This window comes from Rhineura floridana, chromosome 2 (genome assembly GCF_030035675.1).
Source record: "Rhineura floridana isolate rRhiFlo1 chromosome 2, rRhiFlo1.hap2, whole genome shotgun sequence".
Classification (NCBI taxonomy): domain Eukaryota; kingdom Metazoa; phylum Chordata; class Lepidosauria; order Squamata; family Rhineuridae; genus Rhineura; species Rhineura floridana.
Genome location: NC_084481.1, coordinates 45,359,145 through 45,379,580, shown reverse-complemented (window position 1 = coordinate 45,379,580; position 20,436 = coordinate 45,359,145). Strand labels below are relative to the sequence as shown.

At 41.6% G+C, this 20,436-nt stretch overlaps 1 protein-coding gene across 1 annotated transcript in view; it reads left to right on the top strand.

Annotated features, from left to right (window-relative positions):
• Nucleotides 1-20,436, top strand: part of MYO3B (myosin IIIB) — a 357,902-nt gene that overhangs the window by 59,335 nt on the left and 278,131 nt on the right. Inside the window, exon 7 of the mRNA XM_061608529.1 lies at nucleotides 19,242-19,307. Within this exon, the coding sequence (XP_061464513.1) occupies nucleotides 19,242-19,307 (66 nt within the window). The remainder of the gene's footprint in view (nucleotides 1-19,241; nucleotides 19,308-20,436) is intronic.

Here is a 20,436-nt window from a genome sequence, read left to right as displayed (position 1 = left end):
TTACTGTTGCATAAGATGTTAGCGCACCCTAACATTTTTCTGAGCCCCATAAACTACAACAAAGCAGTCGCAGAAGATTCAAGAGAATACCTATGTCTGCTAAAATGCTAACCTTATGACTTCCCCAAATCCCCAATCTAGGCTCCATTTAAAATAAAATAAAATAAAAATTTCACCTCATGCCCTCCTTTCAGCAGGGTTCTGTCTGAATCCAAAATCTATCCAAAGCTGAGTGATTTCAAGTGTACATAAGTACATGTTGTGGGGAGGTGTTGGTCATTTTATCTGTCAGACCATATCTCCCTATATGAGCCTGCCTGGGCCTTGAGATCCTCAGGAGAGGCCCTTCTCTCAATACCCACGTCCTCACAAGCACGACTAGTGGGGACGCGAGATAGGGCCTTTTCGGCGGCTGTCCCGAGGCTTTGGAATTCCCTTCCTAGGGAGGCAAGAATGGCCCCGATGCAGTCCTTCCGTCGGCAAGCAAAGACTTTTTTATTCCAACAAGCCTTTGGAACTAAAGGCTGTTAAGGACAGGGCTTGAAGAGTGCTGCATTGCTATTGTCTAACTGTATTATTTTAAACTGAGTTTGAATTATTTTAACTGTATGCATGAATGGTTTTAATACTGTAAATAGTTTAATTCTATTTTAATCTAGACTTTTGTATGTTTTTAATTATGTGTGTTCTTTTATCTGGAAGCCGCCGTGAGTTCCAGTTTTGGAAAAAGGGCGGGGTAAAAATAATGATAATAAAGAAATAAATAAATAATTTTATACAGCTCTCCTCCATAAATTTGTGGCTATTTCCAGAAGGGTACCCTTGTTGATGCAACACAAACAGCAAAGAATTGTGTGGCACTTTAAAGACTAACAATTTTATTATTGCATCATGCTTTCATGGTCTAGAGTCCATTGCTCTGACCCTCCCACCTCCTTTTTTAAAACACACAATATTTTGCTTTGGTCAATGAAAGTGTTTCCTTAGTTGATGACTTAGACTGCAGTCCAATACATACTCACCTGGGAAGAAGTCCCATTGAACACAGTGGAGCTTACTTCTGAGTAGATATGTATTGCATTGCAACCTTAGCTGGTATTCTACTTTTGGAAATATATAAAATCCAACCTGCTTATGAAATATATCCTTTAGACTCTGGAACTGCAATTGTTTTTATTTTTTTGCAAGGCGGGAGACAGAATGAGGTAGTCTGGGAATCAAATTGCTCTATACAGTTTAGGAAGCCCTACTTTCAATTTATAAATCCCCATCATTACCAAAGACAGCTGTGAGGCCATGAGAAGGTCTAGATAGATTACCTGCTCTTCTAAGCAATTTACCCAAGCAAAGGGGGGAAAGGCTTCCAATACAGAGAAGAAAAGAAACATCACAATTAATTGAGGCACTTTGTAGCCTTGGAAACAATGTGAGAGCTGTGACATCAGCAACAATTATGTGTAATTTTCAGCTTTAGTTTATCACCAAGGTAACCAGAGTCAGTTTTTCTGCTCTGGCAGAAATGTCTTGGAGTAGGGAGAGTGTGGATGAAGCGTATCGCTAAAGAGGTTGCTAAAATAACATTCTAGGCTGGCCCATCACTGGGTTACTCAATACAGTGACTTGGCTGCTGAAGTGTATGCAATGACTCCCCCCCCCAAGCATTTTACAGTGAGGTGATATGGCCTTTTTGTATGTGACATTTGATGTGTGATGTCTTATTCAAACAGGCAAGTCACTACTTGATTTTGTAATGATGAATACAAACTCTTTAGCTATCAGCTCTGGTGTCCAACTGGCATATTTGTTATTGAGGTGCTAAAATACACACATGGTCACCTGATGACTTGGCCATCTTAACATCAGGATGAGCTGTATCTCATAGGTGTGGGAACCACCGTGGTGCATCTTCTCCCTGCACCATTCTGGTACATTGGAAGCCACAAGTCACAAGGGAGGAGTCTGTTATGTGGCTTCTTCCCATTGGGATTGCACCACTCAGTTGTGTCTTCCTAGCATATGCATGCTTCATATATGTTGTCTCAGATGTGATGAATTCTATGCATGGCTTACATGGAATATCATGCATGCAAGTGCTGTCCCTTTAGGCAATTCATCACATTTGAAAAAGCCAACATATATCATTATATGATGGAATTGCAATATTGTAACTGCAAAATTGCATTGTCTGGGCAACTATGTATTTTAGTCAGGCACTGAAACACACCCGACCCATTTGTCTTTCTTTGCTGTTTGGTGTGCTTATATCTTGCATGTCTGCCAATACTAACAAAAGGATAAAAGAGCAACATATTAATTTGTAATAAAGACATGAATTGATAAGTGAGCAGTCATTCAGGTTCCTTCCTTGCTACCACAGACAGCTTTTAATTTCCATTTATTTATCCGGAGCACAGTCTTGTCCTGTTTTATTGGATGAGTTTCAGTTGGTACAGCTCGAGGATGTGGACAAAGTGCTTGGACAGGTGCGGGCGACCACTTCTGCTCTGGATCCTTGCCCCTCGTGGCTAATAAAAGCTAGCAGAAATGGAACAGCCGGCTGGGCCAAGGAGGTGATTAATGCCTCTTTACGAGAGGGAGTGGTCCCACTCTGCCTAAAGCAGGCGGTGGTGAGACCGCTCCTAAAAAAACCCCTCCTTGGACCCTGATAATCTTGACAACTATAGACCGGTAGCTAATGTTCCTTTTCTGGGCAAGGTCCTAGAGCGTGTGGTCGCTCGCCAGCTCCAGGTTCTTTTGGATGAAACTGATTATCTGGATCCATTTCAATCGGGCTTTCGGCCGGGGTTTGGTACAGAAATGGCCTTGGTCGCCCTGTATGATGACCTCTGTCGGGAGAGGGACAGAGGGAGTGTAACTCTGTTGGTTCTCCTTGATCTCTCAGCGGCTTTTGATGCCATCGACCATGGTATCCTTCTGAGGCGACTTGCGGATTTGGGAGTTGGAGGCACTGCTTGGCAGTGGCTATACTCCTACCTCGAGAACCGTCTTCAGAAGGTGGTGCTTGGGGAGCATTACTCGAGGCCCTGGGTACTCCAATATGGGGTCCCGCAGGGCTCAGTTCTGTCCCCCATGCTCTTTAATATCTATATGAAGCCGCTGGGTGAGGTCATTAGGAGTTTTGGAGTGCGTTTTCAGCAATATGCTGATGATATGCAACTCTATTTCTCCTTTTCATCTTCTTCAGGTGAGGCTGTTGATGTACTAGACCGCTGCCTGGTCACGATAATGGTCTGGATGAGAGCTAATAAACTGAGACTCAATCCTGACAAGACTGAGATGCTGTTGGTGGGGGGGGTCCTCTGACCAGATGGTTGATGTCCGACCTACTCTGGATGGGGTTACACTCCCCCTAAAGGAGCAGGTCCGTAGTTTGGGGATCTTATTAGATCTGCTCCTGTCTCTGGAGGCTCAGGTAGCCTCGGTGGCACGGAATGCGTTCTACCAGCTTCGGCTGGTAGCCCAACTACGACCCTATCTGGACAGGGAGAACCTTGCCTCAGTTATCCATGCTCTGGTAACCTCTAGACTGGATTACTGTAATGCACTCTACGTAGGGTTACCTTTGAAGACGGTTCGGAAACTTCAGCTGGTGCAGAATGCTGCGGCCAGAGTCCTCACTCGGACTAAAAGATCTGATCATATAACACCTGTCCTGGCCCAACTGCACTGGCTACCAATAGGTTTCCGGGCCAGATTCAAAGTGTTGGTTCTTACCTATAAAGCCCTTAACGGCACCGGACCGCAATACCTGATGGAGCGCCTCTCCCACTACGAACCTACCCATTCGCTGCGCTCGACGTTGAAGGCCCTTCTCTGGGTTCCAACTCACAAGGAGGCCCGGAGAGCAACAATGAGATCTAGAGACTTCTCGGTGGTGGCCCCCGAATTATGGAATGCCCTCCCTGACGAGATACGCCTGGCGCCTTCTTTGATATCTTTTCGGCGCCAGGTAAAGACCTACCTCTTTGCCCAGGCATTTTAGTTTTAGTTTTAGTTTCAGTTTTAGTTTTAGTTTTAGTTTTGTTTTTAATTTTAATGTTATAGTTAATTAGTGTAATGTTCTATTTTTGTCTTAATCTGTTTTTAATGTGTTTTTATATTTACATGTTTTATCCACATTCGCTGGTTCTAAATGTGGTTTTATCATATTGTACACCGCCCTGAGAGCCTGTTGCTATAGGGCGGTTTAAAAGTGTAATAAAATAAAATAAATAAAATAAATATTTATTGCACTTGTATACCACCCCATAGCCAAAGCTCTCTGGGCGGTTTACAGCAATCAAAAACATTAAAACAAATACACAATTTAAAACACATATTTTAAAAACAATTTAAAACACAATTTTAAAATTTAAAACAATATAAAAACAATTTAAAACACATGCTAAAATTCCTGGGAGAAGGCATGGCCTCTTAACTCCTTGAAAATGAAAAGTACTTTATAGGAAACCATAAAGTTAAACAGGTTAAATACATGTTATAAAGCTTCATCACTGGAAAGCCTAACTGGGCCTATTTACTTGCATTTGTGAAATGCGCTTCTCCTTCCCTGCCCCCAACAGCTCCACCCCATCTGACCTTAGTGAGAAACTAAAACTGAAAAGAAAATGACAGAAATAAATGATACCTTGTCAGATTCTGCAAAAGACTAACAAAACCTTGCTGCTAAAATATCCTGAATTCAGTAGATTGCAAGGAAAAATGTCAAAACCAGTCTAGAGGTTTCCAAATGGAATACTTTCCCATCCTACTCTAGGCACTTTCATATTTTAGGATTTTTTAATTTTTTTAAAAAATGTCAACCTGTGCATGTTTACTCAGAAGTAATCCCATTATGTTCATTTATGCATATTCTCAGTTAAGTGCGCATAGGATTGACTTCAAAAGAGGAAACTTCACAAAAATGAGGGGATTGGTAAAAAGAAAGCTGAAAAACAAAGTCCAGAGGGTCACATCATTCGAAAATGCTTGGAAGTTGTTTAAAAACACTATATTAGAAGCTCTACTGGAGTACATACCGCAGATCAGAAATGGTTCCACCAGGGCCAAGAAGATGCCAGCATAGTTAACGAGCAAAGTCAAGGAAGCTCTTAGAGGCAAAAAGTCTTCCTTCAGAAAATGGAAGTCTTGTCTGAATGAAGAAAATAAAAAGGAACACAAACTCTGGCAAAAGAAATGCAAGAAGACAATAAGGGATGCTAAAAAAGAATTTGAGGAGCACATTGCTAAGAACATAAAAACCAACAACAAAAAATTCTATAAATACATTCAAAGCAGGAGACCATCTAGGGAGGCGATTGGACCTTTGGATGATAAGGGAGTCAAAGGTGTACTAAAGAACGATAAGGAGATTGCAGAGAAGCTAAATGAATTTTTTGCATCTGTCTTCACAGTGGAAGATATAGGGCAAATCCCTGAACCTGAACTAACATTTGCAGGAAGGGATTCTGAGGAACTGAGACAAATAGTGGTAACGAGAGAGGAAGTTCTAGGCTTAATGGACAATATAAAAACTGACAAATCACCGGGCCCGGATGGCATCCACTTGAGAGTTCTCAAAGAACTCAAATGTGAAATTGCTGATCTGCTAACTACAATATGTAACTTGTCCCTCGGATCCTCCTCCGTGCCTGAGGACTGGAAAGTGGCAAATGTAACACCAATATTCAAAAAGGGATCCAGGGGGGATCCCGGAAATTACAGGCCAGTTAGCTTAACTTCTGTCCCTGGAAAACTGGTAGAAAGTATGATTAAAGCTAGATTAACTAAGCACATAGAAGAACAAGCCTTGCTGAAGCAGAGCCAGCATGGCTTCTGCAAGGGAAAGTCCTGTCTCAGTAACCTATTAGAATTCTTTGAGAGTGTCAACAAGCATATAGATAGAGGTGATCCGGTGGACATAGTGTACTTAGACTTTCAAAAAGTGTTTGACAAGGTACCTCACCAAAGACTTCTGAGGAAGCTTAGCAGTCATGGAATAAGAGGAGAGGTCCTCTTGTGGATAAGAAATTGGTTAAGAAGCAGAAAGCAGAGAGTAGGAATAAACGGACAGTTCTCCCAATGGAGGGCTGTAGAAAGTGGAGTCCCTCAAGGATCGGTATTGGGACCTGTACTTTTCAATTTGTTCATTAATGACCTAGAATTAGGAGTGAGCAGTGAAGTGGCCAAGTTTGCTGACGATACTAAATTGTTCAGGGTTGTTAAAACAAAAAGGGATTGGGAAGAGCTCCAAAAAGATCTCTCCAAACTGAGTGAATGGGCGGAAAAATGGCAAATGCAATTCAATATAAACAAGTGTAAAATTATGCATATTGGAGCAAAAAATCTGAATTTCACATATACACTCATGGGGTCTGAACTGGCAGTGACCGACCAGGAGAGAGACCTCGGGGTTGTAGTGGACAGCACGATGAAAATGTCGACCCAGTGTGTGGCAGCTGTGAAAAAGGCAAATTCCATGCTAGGGATAATTAGGAAAGGTATTGAAAATAAAACAGCCGATATCATAATGCCGTTGTATAAATCTATGGTGCGGCCGCATTTGGAATACTGTGTACAGTTTGGTCGCCTCATCTCAAAAAGGATATTATAGAGTTGGAAAAGGTTCAGAAGAGGGCAACCAGAATGATCAAGGGGATGGAGCGACTCCCTTACGAGGAAAGGTTGCAGCATTTGGGGCTTTTTAGTTTAGAGAAAAGGCGGGTCAGAGGAGACATGATAGAAGTGTATAAAATCATGCATGGCATTGAGAAATTGGATAGAGAAAAGTTTTTCTCCCTCATAATACTAGAACTTGTGGACATTCAAAGAAGCTGAATGTTGGAAGATTCAGGACAGACAAAAGGAAGCACTTCTTTACTCAGCGCATAGTCAAACTATGCAATTTGCTCCTACAAGACTCAGTGATGGCCACCAGCTTGGATGGCTTTAAAAGAAGATTAGACAAATTCATGGAGGACAGGGCTATCAATGGCTACTAGCCATGATGGCTGTGCTGTGCCACCCTAGTCAGAGGCAGCATGCTTCTGAAAACCAGTTGCCGGAAGCCTCAGGAGGGGAGAGTGTTCTTGCACTCAGATCCTGCTTGCGGGCTTCCCCCAGGCACCTGGTTGGCCACTGTGAGAACAGGATGCTGGACTAGATGGGCCACTGGCCTGATCCAGCAGGCTCTTCTTATGTTCTTATGTTCTTAAGCCATACAGGGCAATTCCAATCATGTTTACTTTTAAGTAAGTTCCACTGTGTGCAATGTGGCTTTCACCCTAGTAAGCTGGGATAGAACTGCAACCTTAGTCGGATGATTCAAAGATTATTATTTGACCTTCCTACTAATGCAATATCCTGAATTCAAGACATAACTTCTTAAGGATTTAAAAGAATCTTGTGACCTGAAACTTAAATGTTACTTCAAATGTCTGTGTTTGGCTATACAAAAGGATCTATCTAGGCTACCCTACTGCTGTCTGCTCAGTGCTGGAGATTTGCTAGAAATTCCTGATTAAACATTTATTTTAAAATCTTGTGCCCACCCCTCCACACACAATCCCCATCTATTTTTGTAGATATTCCAGTTGTCAAAAACATTGACAGAGCTGAAAATACTTACCTGGATTTTTAAAACGCCTCTGCAAGGATGAGGGTAGTGGAGGAAATTACTTACATTATAAGAGCTGGAACAATGAAAGCTTATAAATCAGGAGTATGAATAATAGGAACCACAAGGAGCCTCCTGGGTAATGAATACATTGTGCAATTATATGAATGTAACCAAATACACATTCAGGATGTGAAAGCACTCAGATATATATTTGTAAAGCCAGTGGTATCCATGCATAAACCAACCACTTACCCTAAAATAAATCTAATATATTTGTATATTCTCAAAGAGTTACATTTCATATACACAGGTAAATATTTGGTTGCCAGTCCCAGTATCTGCTAATTCGGTAATTGTCAATAAAAATAATTTTTAAAAAGACACATCTGACTTCCATTTTAGATAGGTTTATCATTTTCTTTTACCAGTCACTCTCACTAGGGGGCAGCTATTCTTTCTTGAAATTATGGCATATGATTCATTTGAAATATTTGTATGCAACACCAATGATTGGAGGTCTTCCAGTCCTGGCAACTGGAAGTGCCTCTTCATTTTCCTGCTAGTCAATGTAGAGAGAAGGGAGATTGGTGCAACAATCAGATCATCAGCTATTCCTTGTGTATTTGTGGTCTGAGGCCAAGGGAGCCTTTTGGCTTGTGTGTATAACCAAGAGTTATGGGATGAAATGAAGCAAATAACCATTTCCTGGTGGTGTGACATATGAAAATGCCTCTCAAGGGACTTTTGGAAGCTTCATTGATTGCGACAGTTTAATACTGTACTAGCCAAAACAGTAAGGAGACATAATGAAGTGTGAAATGTATATCTGAGAAGGAGGCATAAAAAGTCTTCCAAATCCAGTGGCTCTTCGTGAGCCTAGAAGTTTCAATACACACATGGGGCTCTCCTTGGTTTCCGCATTCAGTTCATTAGAAAGAGGTGGTTTTGTGCATGTAAAGTGGATGAGGAGGCATTTGTGTGCTTCAGTATGGGATTGGGGAACAGAGCTTGGAAAAGTTACTTCTTTGAACTACAACTCCCATCAGCCCAATCCAGTGGCCATGCTGGCTGGGGCTGATGGGAGTTGTAGTTCAAAAAAGTAACTTTTCCAAGCTCTGTTGGGGAATTATGCCCATTTCTGTAACTGAGGGGTACAACTATTTGATATCAAACATCCTGATTCTACGCAAATCACATGGAAGAATGTTCTCTTGGTAGATTTCTGCTTAGTCCTCACCACTACTTCAAGATAAACTTGTTGATAATGGAGAAAGGTAACCCTGACACTCGCCTCTTGGCCACCAGCTACCAAGAGGTAAAATGAAACATGCATGCATGACTCCTTAAGTTAACAAATAACTGCTCTGCATCAGTACATTTTATCTGAGAGCATATGGAGTATGAAATTCAATTTAAGGTATTTAAGGAATTTACATTTCTTAATGCAAGCAAGTATGTAGCCATGTGTAGTACAATCTCAATATTACACATGATTAGTCCCCTTCCTTGTTGAAAAAGGTGCTCATTTAGCTTTAAGAAACCAGTTCACAAGCTTAAATTCAATTGGGATGTATTTGAAGATCCAGTAACTGTTGCTGACATATGGGAGTATCTCTTGTCACCTCGTTCCAAGCCCCTCTAAGCAAATTCACAACAGGCATCTACCTGGCTCTTCTGTTTGTTCGACTCAGCTCCTGGTGTTGACATTCAGCTACTAATTCTCCAATTGGAAACAATGACGCTGCCTCCAGTTACACATCTGTTCATTTAGAGATCCAGCCTGTTTTTTTCTTGGCAAAAGATTATTGCTAAATTGATTGAAGAAATGACAGTGTATGTTTTTGTTTATCAGTTTCTTTTTTAGTTTTGTCCCCTCTCCCCATAAAAGCTCACTGTGAGAGAAGTGTTCAAGATCAAGGCAGTGACTTCCCCCCACATTCCTTTGTTGCCCACTGTAAATCTATTAACTGTGATCTGTAATTAGATGCACAGCTTAACATAAAGAAGAAATGGTGTCTACTGAACTGTGGTGCTGGCCTTCATGGTGGGGAAAAAATGACCCATTTGGTTTTACCAGCTGTGACTTTGGAGGCAGGCTCAATGACAGAGAACACATAAAACTCAATAGATTAAAATGTTTCCAGTTCAGTAGGTATCCAAGGGGGCATAACATGGGTCCCAAACCACAGTAAAAAAAAAAAAAGCCTCTTCAGTCTCAAGTGTTGTGCTTCTTTCATTTCCTTGTCCCTCTTCCTATTGGGAAGAAAGAGGAGGGTGCTTAGGGGGATCTTTTCTGGAGGTTTTCCCCAAGGATCTGTAGAGTTAATTAACCATATTGGATCCCCCTAGTCAAACAAGCATACTTCTCTGAACAATACTACATAGTGGCCCTTGTGTTTCTACAGCTAACACCACACCACAGAACCACTGGGGCCACCACACCCACAGAGGTAGATCTGTTGTCATGGATTTATGCCGATTTCATGCTCTTTCTATCTGTCCATCTGGGATTGTACCATTCTCTTTCAGGATGGAAGGTGTGTGTGTGTGTGTGTGTGAGAGAGAGAGAGAGAGAGAGAGAGAGAGAAAGAGAGAGAGAGAGAGAGAAAGAGAGAGAGATTTTATTTCCTCACTCAAAACAAATAGTGTTCATGTCTTCCTGCCTCATCATTGCTAGTTAATGACTACATTTGGAAATTTGGCTGCAGAGATGACCAAACCACTGTGGGAGAATTCTCTCCCCCTTGGGGTAGTTTAGTCATCCTCCAAGTGGTAAACAGTATTTTACCATGTATCATATGCAGATGTGTGTACACTCTTTGGTCATTATATGGTTGGCTGTCTCCATCTGTTTGTTTGTTTATTATTTGATTTATATCCCGCCCTTCCTCTCAGTAGAAGACCAGGGCCAAACAAAAGCACTAAAACACTTTAAAACGTCATGAAAACAGATATTTTAAAGTATTAAAACAAAACATCTTTAAAAACATTTTTAAAAGCTTTAAAAAAACTTTGAAAAAAGGTTTTGAAACATATTAAAAAGCAATTCCAGTGCAGACACAGACTGCGATAAGGTCTCAACTGAAAAGGCTTGTGGAAAGAGGAAGGTCTTCAGTAGGTGCCGAAAAGATAACAGAGATGGCACCTGTCTAATATTTAAGGGGAGTGAATTCCAAAGGGTAGGTGCCACTACACTAAAGGTCCATTTCCTATGTTGTGCAGAATGGATCTCCTGATAAGATGATATCACCTGCAGAGCGCAGTGATCAACTGGGTATATAAGGGATAAGATGGTCTTTCAGGTATCCTGGTTCGTAGCTGTATAGGGCTTTGTACACCAAAACTTGAACCTTGAACATCTGTTATTTTAGATGGCCAAACTGAAAGACACTGGAGTCTTGTACCGAATCAGTAATCATTTAGACACCTATGTAGAGGATATGGTTTGTTCCCCAAAACATCATTCTAGTGGGAACTGCTGTCTGGTATAAACCCAGGGAGAACAAGGAAGTGGGCAAGAAATGCTGCCTGAATAATAATTGGTTTCATCTGGACATTATGTAATTTCTGTTCCTGTACTAGATTTGAGTGTGCTTTTATTGTCAGAATCTTTTGTAAGCCACTTTGAGATATTCTACATAAATAAATAAATGGTTTCTCATATGTACATGGAGGTAATCCTAGAGTAACTGGCCACACACCATAGTTCATCCAAAGGAATGCTGGAGGAAGAATAGGAGAAATGTTGGGGTAATAATAAACTACTATAATCATATTCAGGGCCCTGGAGAAGAGTTAGTACAAATCTGGACAACAACACATAATAATTTCTTCTCTTGTGCCAGACCAATTACATGAAATGTAGCTATATAAAGGTTGAGAAATGTTTCGTATCTGTTTCCTGCATGTTTCAAGACTCAGTGGCATGGAATTAACTCCCTTTGCCCATGAATGCCTAACGATGGAGCTGGTTGCATAGGTACTGGTTTTATTCACACAAAAGAAGAAAAGCTGTGTGAAAGAGGTAGATATAGATGGGGATGTTGCAGTGAGATGGATAGTTAGCGTGGTTGAAGATGATCATGATAGTTGGGTAGTCAGAATCTATGGATCATCCCTATGAAGACCCATTCTGCCTCTCCTTGCTTTATGAGACCTGTCATTTGAGTGTGTGAGGTCTGGACCAAGAAAACATCCTGCAATCATATCATTAAAATATGAATGCAAATTCTTGTGTAAGGAAAAGCATTTTCATTTGTGAACAGCCACCCTAAAAAAATGGAAGATGTTACAGAAATCATAGAATCATAGAGTTGGAAGGGGCCAATAAGGCCATTGAGTCCAACCCCCAGCTCAATGGAGGAATCCAAATTAATGCATACCTGACACGTGTCTGTCCAGCTGCCTCTTGAATGCCCCCAGTGTTGGAGAGCCCACCACCTTCTAAGGTAATTGGTTCCATTGTTGTACCACTGTAACAATTGGGATGTTTTTCCTGATGTTCAGTCGAAAACTGGCTTACTACAACTTGAGCCCATTATTCCATGTCCTGCCCTTTGGGATGATCAAGAAGAGATCCTGGTCCTCCTCTGTGTGGCAACCTTTTAAGTACTTGAAGAGTGCTTGTAGAACCCACCTTCCTAGGTAACTGGTTCCATTGTACTTCTGCTGTAAAAGTTAGGAAGTTTTCCCAATGTTTAACCGAAGTCTGGCTTCCTGTAACGTAAGCCCATTATTCCTTGTCCCGCACTCTGGGATGATTGAAAAGAGATATTGGCCCTCCTCTGTGTGACAACCCTTCAAGTACTTGAAGAGTGCTATCATATCTCCCCTCAATCTTCTCTTCTCAAGGCTAAACATGCCCAGTTCTTTCAGTCTCTCCTCACAGGGCTTTGTTTCTAGTCCCCTGATCATCTTTGTTGCTCTCCTCTGAACCTGTTCCAGTTTGTCTGCATCCTTCTTGAAGTGCGGTGTCCAGAACTGGATGCAGTATTCAAGATGAGGCCAAACCAGTGCCCAATAGAGGGGAACTAGTACTTCACGCGATTTGGAAACTATACTTCCAGTAATGCAGCCTAATATAGCATTTGCCTTTTTTGCAGCCACCTCATGCTGTTCTCTCATATTGAGCTTGTGATCAAGAACAATCCCAAGATCCTTCTTGCATGTAGTATTGTTTATAACTGTGCATTTGGTTTGTTTTTCCTAAGTGTAGAACTTTGCACTTATCCCTGTTAAATTTAATTCTATTGTTTTCAGCCCAATACTCCAGCCTATCAAGATCCCTTTGAATTTTGCTTCCCTCTTCCAGGGTATTAGCTATCCTTCCCAATTTTGTATCATCTGCAAATTTGATAAGCATTCTCTGCACCACCTCATTAAATCGTTAATAAAAATGTTGAAGAGCACTAGGCCCTGGACTGAGCCCTGTGGTACCCTGCTCATTACCTCCCCCCAGTTTGACAAGGAACCCTTGATAAGCACTCTTTGAGTATGATTCTGGAGCCAACTGTGGATCCACCTGATAGTTGATCCATCCAGCCCACATTTAGCTAGCTTGCTAATCAGAATATCATGGGGCACTTTCTCAAAAGCTTTGCTGAAGTCGAGATATATTATGTCCACAGCATTCCCACAGTCTACAAGGGAGGTTACCTGATCAAAAACTGAGATAAGGTTAGTCTGGCAGGATTTGTTCTTGATAAACCAATGTTGGCTTCTAGTAATCACTGCATTGTTTTCAAGGTGCTTACAGACTGACTGCTGTATAATCTGCTCCATAATTTTCCCATGGGTCTGTTCCTCCCTCCCGCTCTTTTTGAAGATAGGGACAACATTAGCCCTCCTCCAGTCACCCATCCGCCACAATTTCGCAAAGGTAACAGACAGTGGTTCTGAGAGTTCTTCAACCAGTTCAATATTCTAGGAAGCAGTTCGTCAGGCCCTGCAGATCTGAACTCATTCAAAGTGATTAGGTATTCCTTGACCATCTGTCTATCAATCCCAAGCTCCAATCCTGCCCCTTCAACTTCACATTTCCCAGGAGGGCCATAGACCCTATTTCGGGAAAAGATTGAGCCAAAGTAGAAACTGAGCACTTCTGCCTTTTCTTTGTCATCATTTTGCCATCTTCATTGAGTAGCTTTACCACCATTTCTTTTCTCTGTCTTTTACTATGGATGTACCTGAAGAAAGCTTTTTTGTTGCTTTTGGCATCTTGCCAACCTCAGCTCATTCTCAGGTTTAGCCTTCCTGACACCATCCCTCAATTCTGTGCTACCTGACTGTATTCTTCCTTTGTGGTCTGCCCTTCCTTCCACTTTCTATATGTGCCCTTTTTTGTTTTCAGGTCATCTCTAAGCTTTCTGTGAAGTCACATTGGCTTCTTCTGCTCTCTTCCCCCGTTTTTCCTTGATGGAATTGTTTGCCATTGTGCCTTTAGAATTTCCTTTTTTAGAAACTCCCACCCATCTTGGACTCACCCATCTTGGACTCCTTTTATCATTTTCTCAAATGCCCTGGACCTCCCAGTTCCAATAACCGTTAAGAGGAAGAAAGCCAAGAAACATAGATGATTTGTGCAGTCCTAAAGGGGAGATGGATATGAAAGCACTTATGTCACTTTATCTAATGCTCTGTTGGCAGGGCAGATACTAGGGTGGGAGAACAGTCTGCACTCCTCCATCTATTTCTGAACTTAGATCTTTTTCTTTTTTTAAAAAAATCACTTTTTTGACTTTTAAAAAATATTTTCTGTCACCACAGAAAGATATAAAAGTCTCAGAAAAAGTATTTAAAGTTCTCATTGATGAAAGTAATTAAAAGTGGAGATTCAGAAAAGGGAACCAAAATGATCAAGGGGGTGGAGCAATCTATGAAGACGGTTTGCAACATTTCGGGCTTTTTACTTTAGAGAAAAAATGAGTAAGAGGAGACATGATAGAGGTGTATAATATTGTGCATGGTCTGGAAAAACTGAACAGAAAAATGTTTTTCTCCCTCATAATACTAGATCTTGGGGCAATTCAATGAAGCTGAATGTTGAAAGAGTACAGGAAAACTCAAGTACTTCTTCACACATTGTATTGTTATAACAATGGAATTCACTTTCATAAGAGGTAGTGATGGCTACCACCTTGGATTGCTTTTTAAAAAAGAACAAATTCTTGGAGAATAAGACTGTAAATGATTGTTAGCCATGATGGCTATTTACCACCTCCACTATCAGTAGGGACATCAGAGAATTTTGATGGAAATGGAAATGGGAGTAGAAATTGCCAGTGTTCACTTATTTGTCCCGGATCTGGAGCAGAAATCAATTCAGTGAATATGATTGGTATTCATTATTGCTTTCAGTTTGCAAACAATATGTAATTGATTATGTTTTCCCCCATTTGCGTTGTGTTTCTTTTGCACTGAAATGAATGTGGCGGAACAATGTAATGACAATGTAATTTACCTAAATTATATAATTTATTATATAAGTTACAGTGAACAGTGAGATGAATAATGTAGTTTTTGGCAGAAGACAAGCTGCAGCAGAATGGAAACACTGCTGCATGTGACGAATATAGGGTGGAATCGAAAACAATGCCTTCTTAAATCTTTAACTGTCAGAGGTAGTGTGCCTTTGAATACCAGTTGCTGGGAATCACAGGTGGGGAGAGTGCTGTTGGGTTCAGGTTCTGCTTGTGGACTTCCCATGGGCATCTGGTTGGCCACTGTGAGAACAGGATTGCTGGACTAGATGGGTCTTTGGCCTGATCCAGCAGGCTCCTATGCTCTTATGACAGGGGACTAGGGCAGCTTTGGATCTTTCTGATCAAAGCCATTTTCTGGCATGCCCCCCCCCAGCCCTACTGGTGTTGGAACTCCTACGCAGTTTTGTTTGAATGTCAGTTTGGCCAGGGTAGTAGATCTGTGCAAAGGGAAGGGGGGTATTTACTTACTCTAAGTAATTAAACCCAACTGTGTGGTATAGACATGGTACAAATCAGATGGTACCGATACCGATATTTTACACATGTATTTATGTTTGTTTATTACAAGATTATTAAGTGCACAAGCTTATATGGCATATTTTAAATAGTACTGTAATTATATTTGTTAGGTTGTTACTGTCACTTTAAATACCAACAGCTTATGCTCAACTAAGACAGCTTTAGAGAAGCTGTTAGTTACCCTATTAAAACCCTTTAGCAAAATTGCCTTTTTATTCTCTCCATCCCAGTAAAGCCGCATCAAAAGTATAACATAGGACTCCTCTGGAAGTCTCTTTTTCCAAAAGCTTCACAACTGAGTGGGGATTTGAACCTGGGTCTTAACCACTATGCCACACTGCCCATTTCTGTGGCTTTACTGATGGGATATCACTGAAACTGCATCAATTTATTTCGAATGCTGTGATAACAGAATATCTACAAAGATGCTCTGTTTTCCTTTGAGTGGAAACTATTGTTAATTAATGGAACAGTGTGGAAGGCATACCAGCACCGTGGTCTGAAACCAAGGGTTCTGGCAGTTGGATATACAAAGTTCTAGCCTTTATGTTGCTGTGGTAGTTTATGGCGGGAGGATGGGGCACTGCAGCTGTGAGCTCAGCCGGAGTCAGGTGACACAAAGGGCCAAGAAGGCTCGGGGTTATAATTCTACTAATTCTGGCCTGGTTGGTACCCGCTTGCTTGTGCCTGCTAGTGTTGATGCAGAATTTGTTAAGAAGTTGCAAATAGATGTTTCCCTGTGTTTGCTGTTTTCTGAATTAACCTCTGAGGATGGGATTTGTATGCACCACAGCTGGTTCTGTGATGCAAGTGCTGGTAGGAACCTATTTAATGGAACATGGGAGTAGGCATTAATGTCACCGAATATAACCCATCACATTACTTCCTAATACTAAATGTGATAAATGATGCATATCCTGCAAGTATTTTGGGTTTTCCCTTCTCATTTTGTGCTGGCGTAATACCAAAAGAGAAAAGTAATAGCACATTCAGCTCAGATAACATGACAAACTGCAATGAAATGGGATAGTTGAAATAGTCTTGAATAGATACAGATGAATAGAAATGGGCCATTTATTATAAAATCATAATGTCTTTACTATGGTTTGCTTTGTTTTGATTCTCTCTCTCTCTCTCTGTGTGTGTGTGTGTGTGTGTGTGTGCATGTGTGCACGTGTGCACGCACACATGTGCATGCCTATGTGGGAGGGAAGGGTAGAAATTGTAAAACCCAACTCCCATTCCTCATTTACATTGTTGCAATTTATGCTGTATTTCTGCTTCTTTATTTTCAAAGAGCACCATCTTGTTATCTATTGCTCTGAATTACATGTGGGTTACACTTATCAGCAACCTTGTTCCTGCAAGCAGAGACACTGAAGGTGTGTTAATCACATATTGTTGCTGTGCTACTTATTTTCTGATATGTTTGCCATAAATGGTCAGCTGCTTCCCCCTCTGCACAGTAAGTTCCCTGCAATCATGCTAAGGATAGGTGAAACTGCCCACAGGGAATGGGGAGGAGAGGAGGGCAGGTTTGATCATTTGCATGCTTATTGAGTTCAGTGGGATTTACTCCCATGAAATCATGCTTAGGATAGATGAAACTGACCACAGGGGATGGGGAGGGGAGGAGGAGGAGGGAGGGGAGGAAGGGTGGAAGGGAGGAGGAGAGCAGGAAGGAGGGGAGGGGAGGCAAAGGACAGGTTTGATTATTTGCATGTTTATTAAGTTCAGTGGGATTTACTCCCATGCAATCATGCTTAGGATAGGTAAAACTGACTGGGGTGGGAGGGAGGGAGGGATGGATGGAGGGAGGGAGGGAGGGAGGGAGTGGGCGGGGAAGGAGGAAGAAGGAAGAGGGGAGAGGAGGGGAGGGGAGGGGAGGAGGAAGGGAGAGGAGGAGGAAGAGAGAGGAGAGGGGAAGGAGGGGAAAGCCAGGTCTGATTATTTGCATGCTTACTGAGTTCAATGTGGTATTTACTCCCGTGCAATCATGCTTAAGATAGGTAAAACTGACCATGGGGAGGGAAGGGGGAGGGGATTGGAGGGAGAGGGGAGGAAAGGCAAGGGGCAAGCGGGAGGGGATAGGAGGGAGGAGAAGGGAGGGTGGGTTTCATCAGTTGCATACTTTTTGAGTTCAATGGGATTTATTTTTGTGCAATCATGTTTGAAAATGGAAATGGACTGTCTTCAAGTCAATCCCGACTTATGGCAACCTTATGAATAGGGTTTTCATGGTAAACAGTATTCAGAGGTAGTTTTATCATTGCCTCTCTCTGAGGCTGAGAGGCAATGACTGGCCCAAAGTCACCCAGTGAGCTTCATGGCTGTGTGGGGATTCAAACCCTGGTCTCCCAGGTCATAGTCCAACACTGACCTAGGGGAGAGACAGGGAGGGTAGGAGGAGGGAGAGGGGAAGAGATTGGTGGGTGGGCACTGGGCAGACGGAAAGCCCCTTTCCTTTCCAAAAGGAAAACATTGTGAACAGTATCATTGCTTTTCAGCATTTCCCTCACCTTTTTATTCTACAGCAGGCACATGTAGCCTCCCACCCAAATTTAAACCAAAGCTGTCCCCGGCCACATCCCCACCAGACCTTTATTTCACTTTGGACAGTCATGGCTTCTCTCAGAGAATCCTGGGAAGTGTAGTTAGTTTAACAGAGTGGCTGTTAAACCAGTCTGGCCACTGGAGCTCTCTCAGGGGAACAGGAGTCTCCTTTCAGCACCCTTCACAAACTACACTTCCCAGGATTCTCTGAGGGAAGCCATGACTGTCTCATGTGAAATCAAAGTCTGGTGTGGGTGTGGCCCCCTGATTAGGCAAGCTCAGCAGCTGTCAGTCTGGCTTTTAGAACACTGACAATTGGTTCTTACTGAGTATGCCTGACATTATCATTCAGTTCAATGCAAAATTTATTAACTTAATTAAAAATCAGCCAGGAATTTTTAAAACGTTTAAACTGCAGAAGATGAAGGTCAGCGTATGGGGCAAGGTCAGTAACAGGATTACAGGTACCCTGTGAACATGGCCGATTTTTAATGAATTTCAACAGATTATGAGAACTCAGAGAAAAAGGTCCAAAAGGGGTCTGGGTTTTTTCTCTCTCTCTTTAGACTTTGAACTCTCAATTCTTTCTATTTTGTTTATCGCCATGAAAATTTAGAGGGTTGTTAAGCAAGCTTTTCTGAGTTCAAGACTATACGTTTTGTAAGGTTTTGTTCTGAAATGAGCTTATGGGAAGCATCAGAATGGGGGGTATTTTCAATTTAACATTGCGGAATGTGAAAAATCCACTCTGGCTATAGTATACAGTCATTGTCATGACTGTATAATCATATGAATAGTAAATGCAATAGATGCGCCATATCCCTTCTTCAGCCACAGACATGCCACAGACCACCTAAATAAAGCTTGTGGACTACTGGTGGTCTGTGGACCAGTTTGGGAACCCCTGCTTTAGTGATTTAACCTGCAAAGGGATGGAGTAATCTATTTGTTTTCTCTACTTTTGAAACAGCTGGGAGCAGCCAGCTCTGGTCGGAGTCAAACTCCAGAAACTGTTAAACAATTCATTTGATTTAGTTCTGCTGTTCTTATAAAATGTTTGTATTTTTCAGAAATCCCCCTCCTACTTTGTTTCAACCAAAGAATTGGTCCAGTGTATTCAACCACTTCATTTCCCAGTGAGTATAACCCCTTTCTGTTTTGACCTGCTTACCTTGTGTGCCATTACAGAATGATACATTGAAAACCTTGGCAGCAATTTTTTTTTCTTGGCAAACAAGAGCTGTTTTTACCTTTGGTTTATATTACAAATTTTCTTTTCGCCTTTTGGCTTGCTGACACCTCCACAGAAGTCTGGTTTCTTTAAACAATTTCACAGATGACGTGCTATAATCTACATTTGAAATTAGTTTCTTTGTTACTGATAGGTATAAGTCTGAACACCCGACTATTGACAGATCAGGGCTGATGCAGTATGATATCAGGCATAAAGCCAGCACCGCCAAAACAAAAAACAAACCAACAAAACCCCTCACACAAGTTTGCTGCATGTACATGCATGTTACGCTGGTACTGGGTCCCCAGAAATTTGTTCATAGACATACATGTATGTAGGCTACACTTTATGTGTTTGTTGGGGTGCACACACTGCGTGTGTTCATACATCACAATAAACTATAGTTAATGCTTTACCATGAATGCACAGATCACTCCCACTTCACTTTACCTGCTAGTGAGCAGGAGCAACAAACCACGACCTTTGGCCTGGTGTTATATCTGAACCAGGGATCATAGTTTTTTTGCTCCAAACAAACCACAATCTGAAGCCAGGTTTGTCCTTGTCTTGCCAATTGTGGTTTGTTTCTTCTTCTCTTCTTCCGTATCTATGAACTCGGCTTTTACAGTTGCCAATTAGATGCCTATGGGAAGTTCCCAAGCAGGACATGAGCGTAATAGACCTCTCCCGCTTGTGATCTGTAGCAACTGGTACTCAGAGACATGCTGCCTCTGATACTGGAGGAAATATACTTAGAATAGTTTGGTGAGCAACATTCTCAAAAGCTTTTTGAATGTCCAAGTATGCAATGTCTACTGGAACATGCCTATCCACATGGTCATTGACACTCAAATAAATCTAAATGGCTAGTTAGACAGGACTTATCTTTGCAGAAGCCATGTAGATTCTCCTTCAGCAAGATTTGTTCTTCTATATGCATAATCATTTTATCTTTAATATTGCTTTCTACCCATTTTCCTGAAACAGATGTTAAGCTAACTGGCTTGTAATTTCATGGATTTTCCAATTCT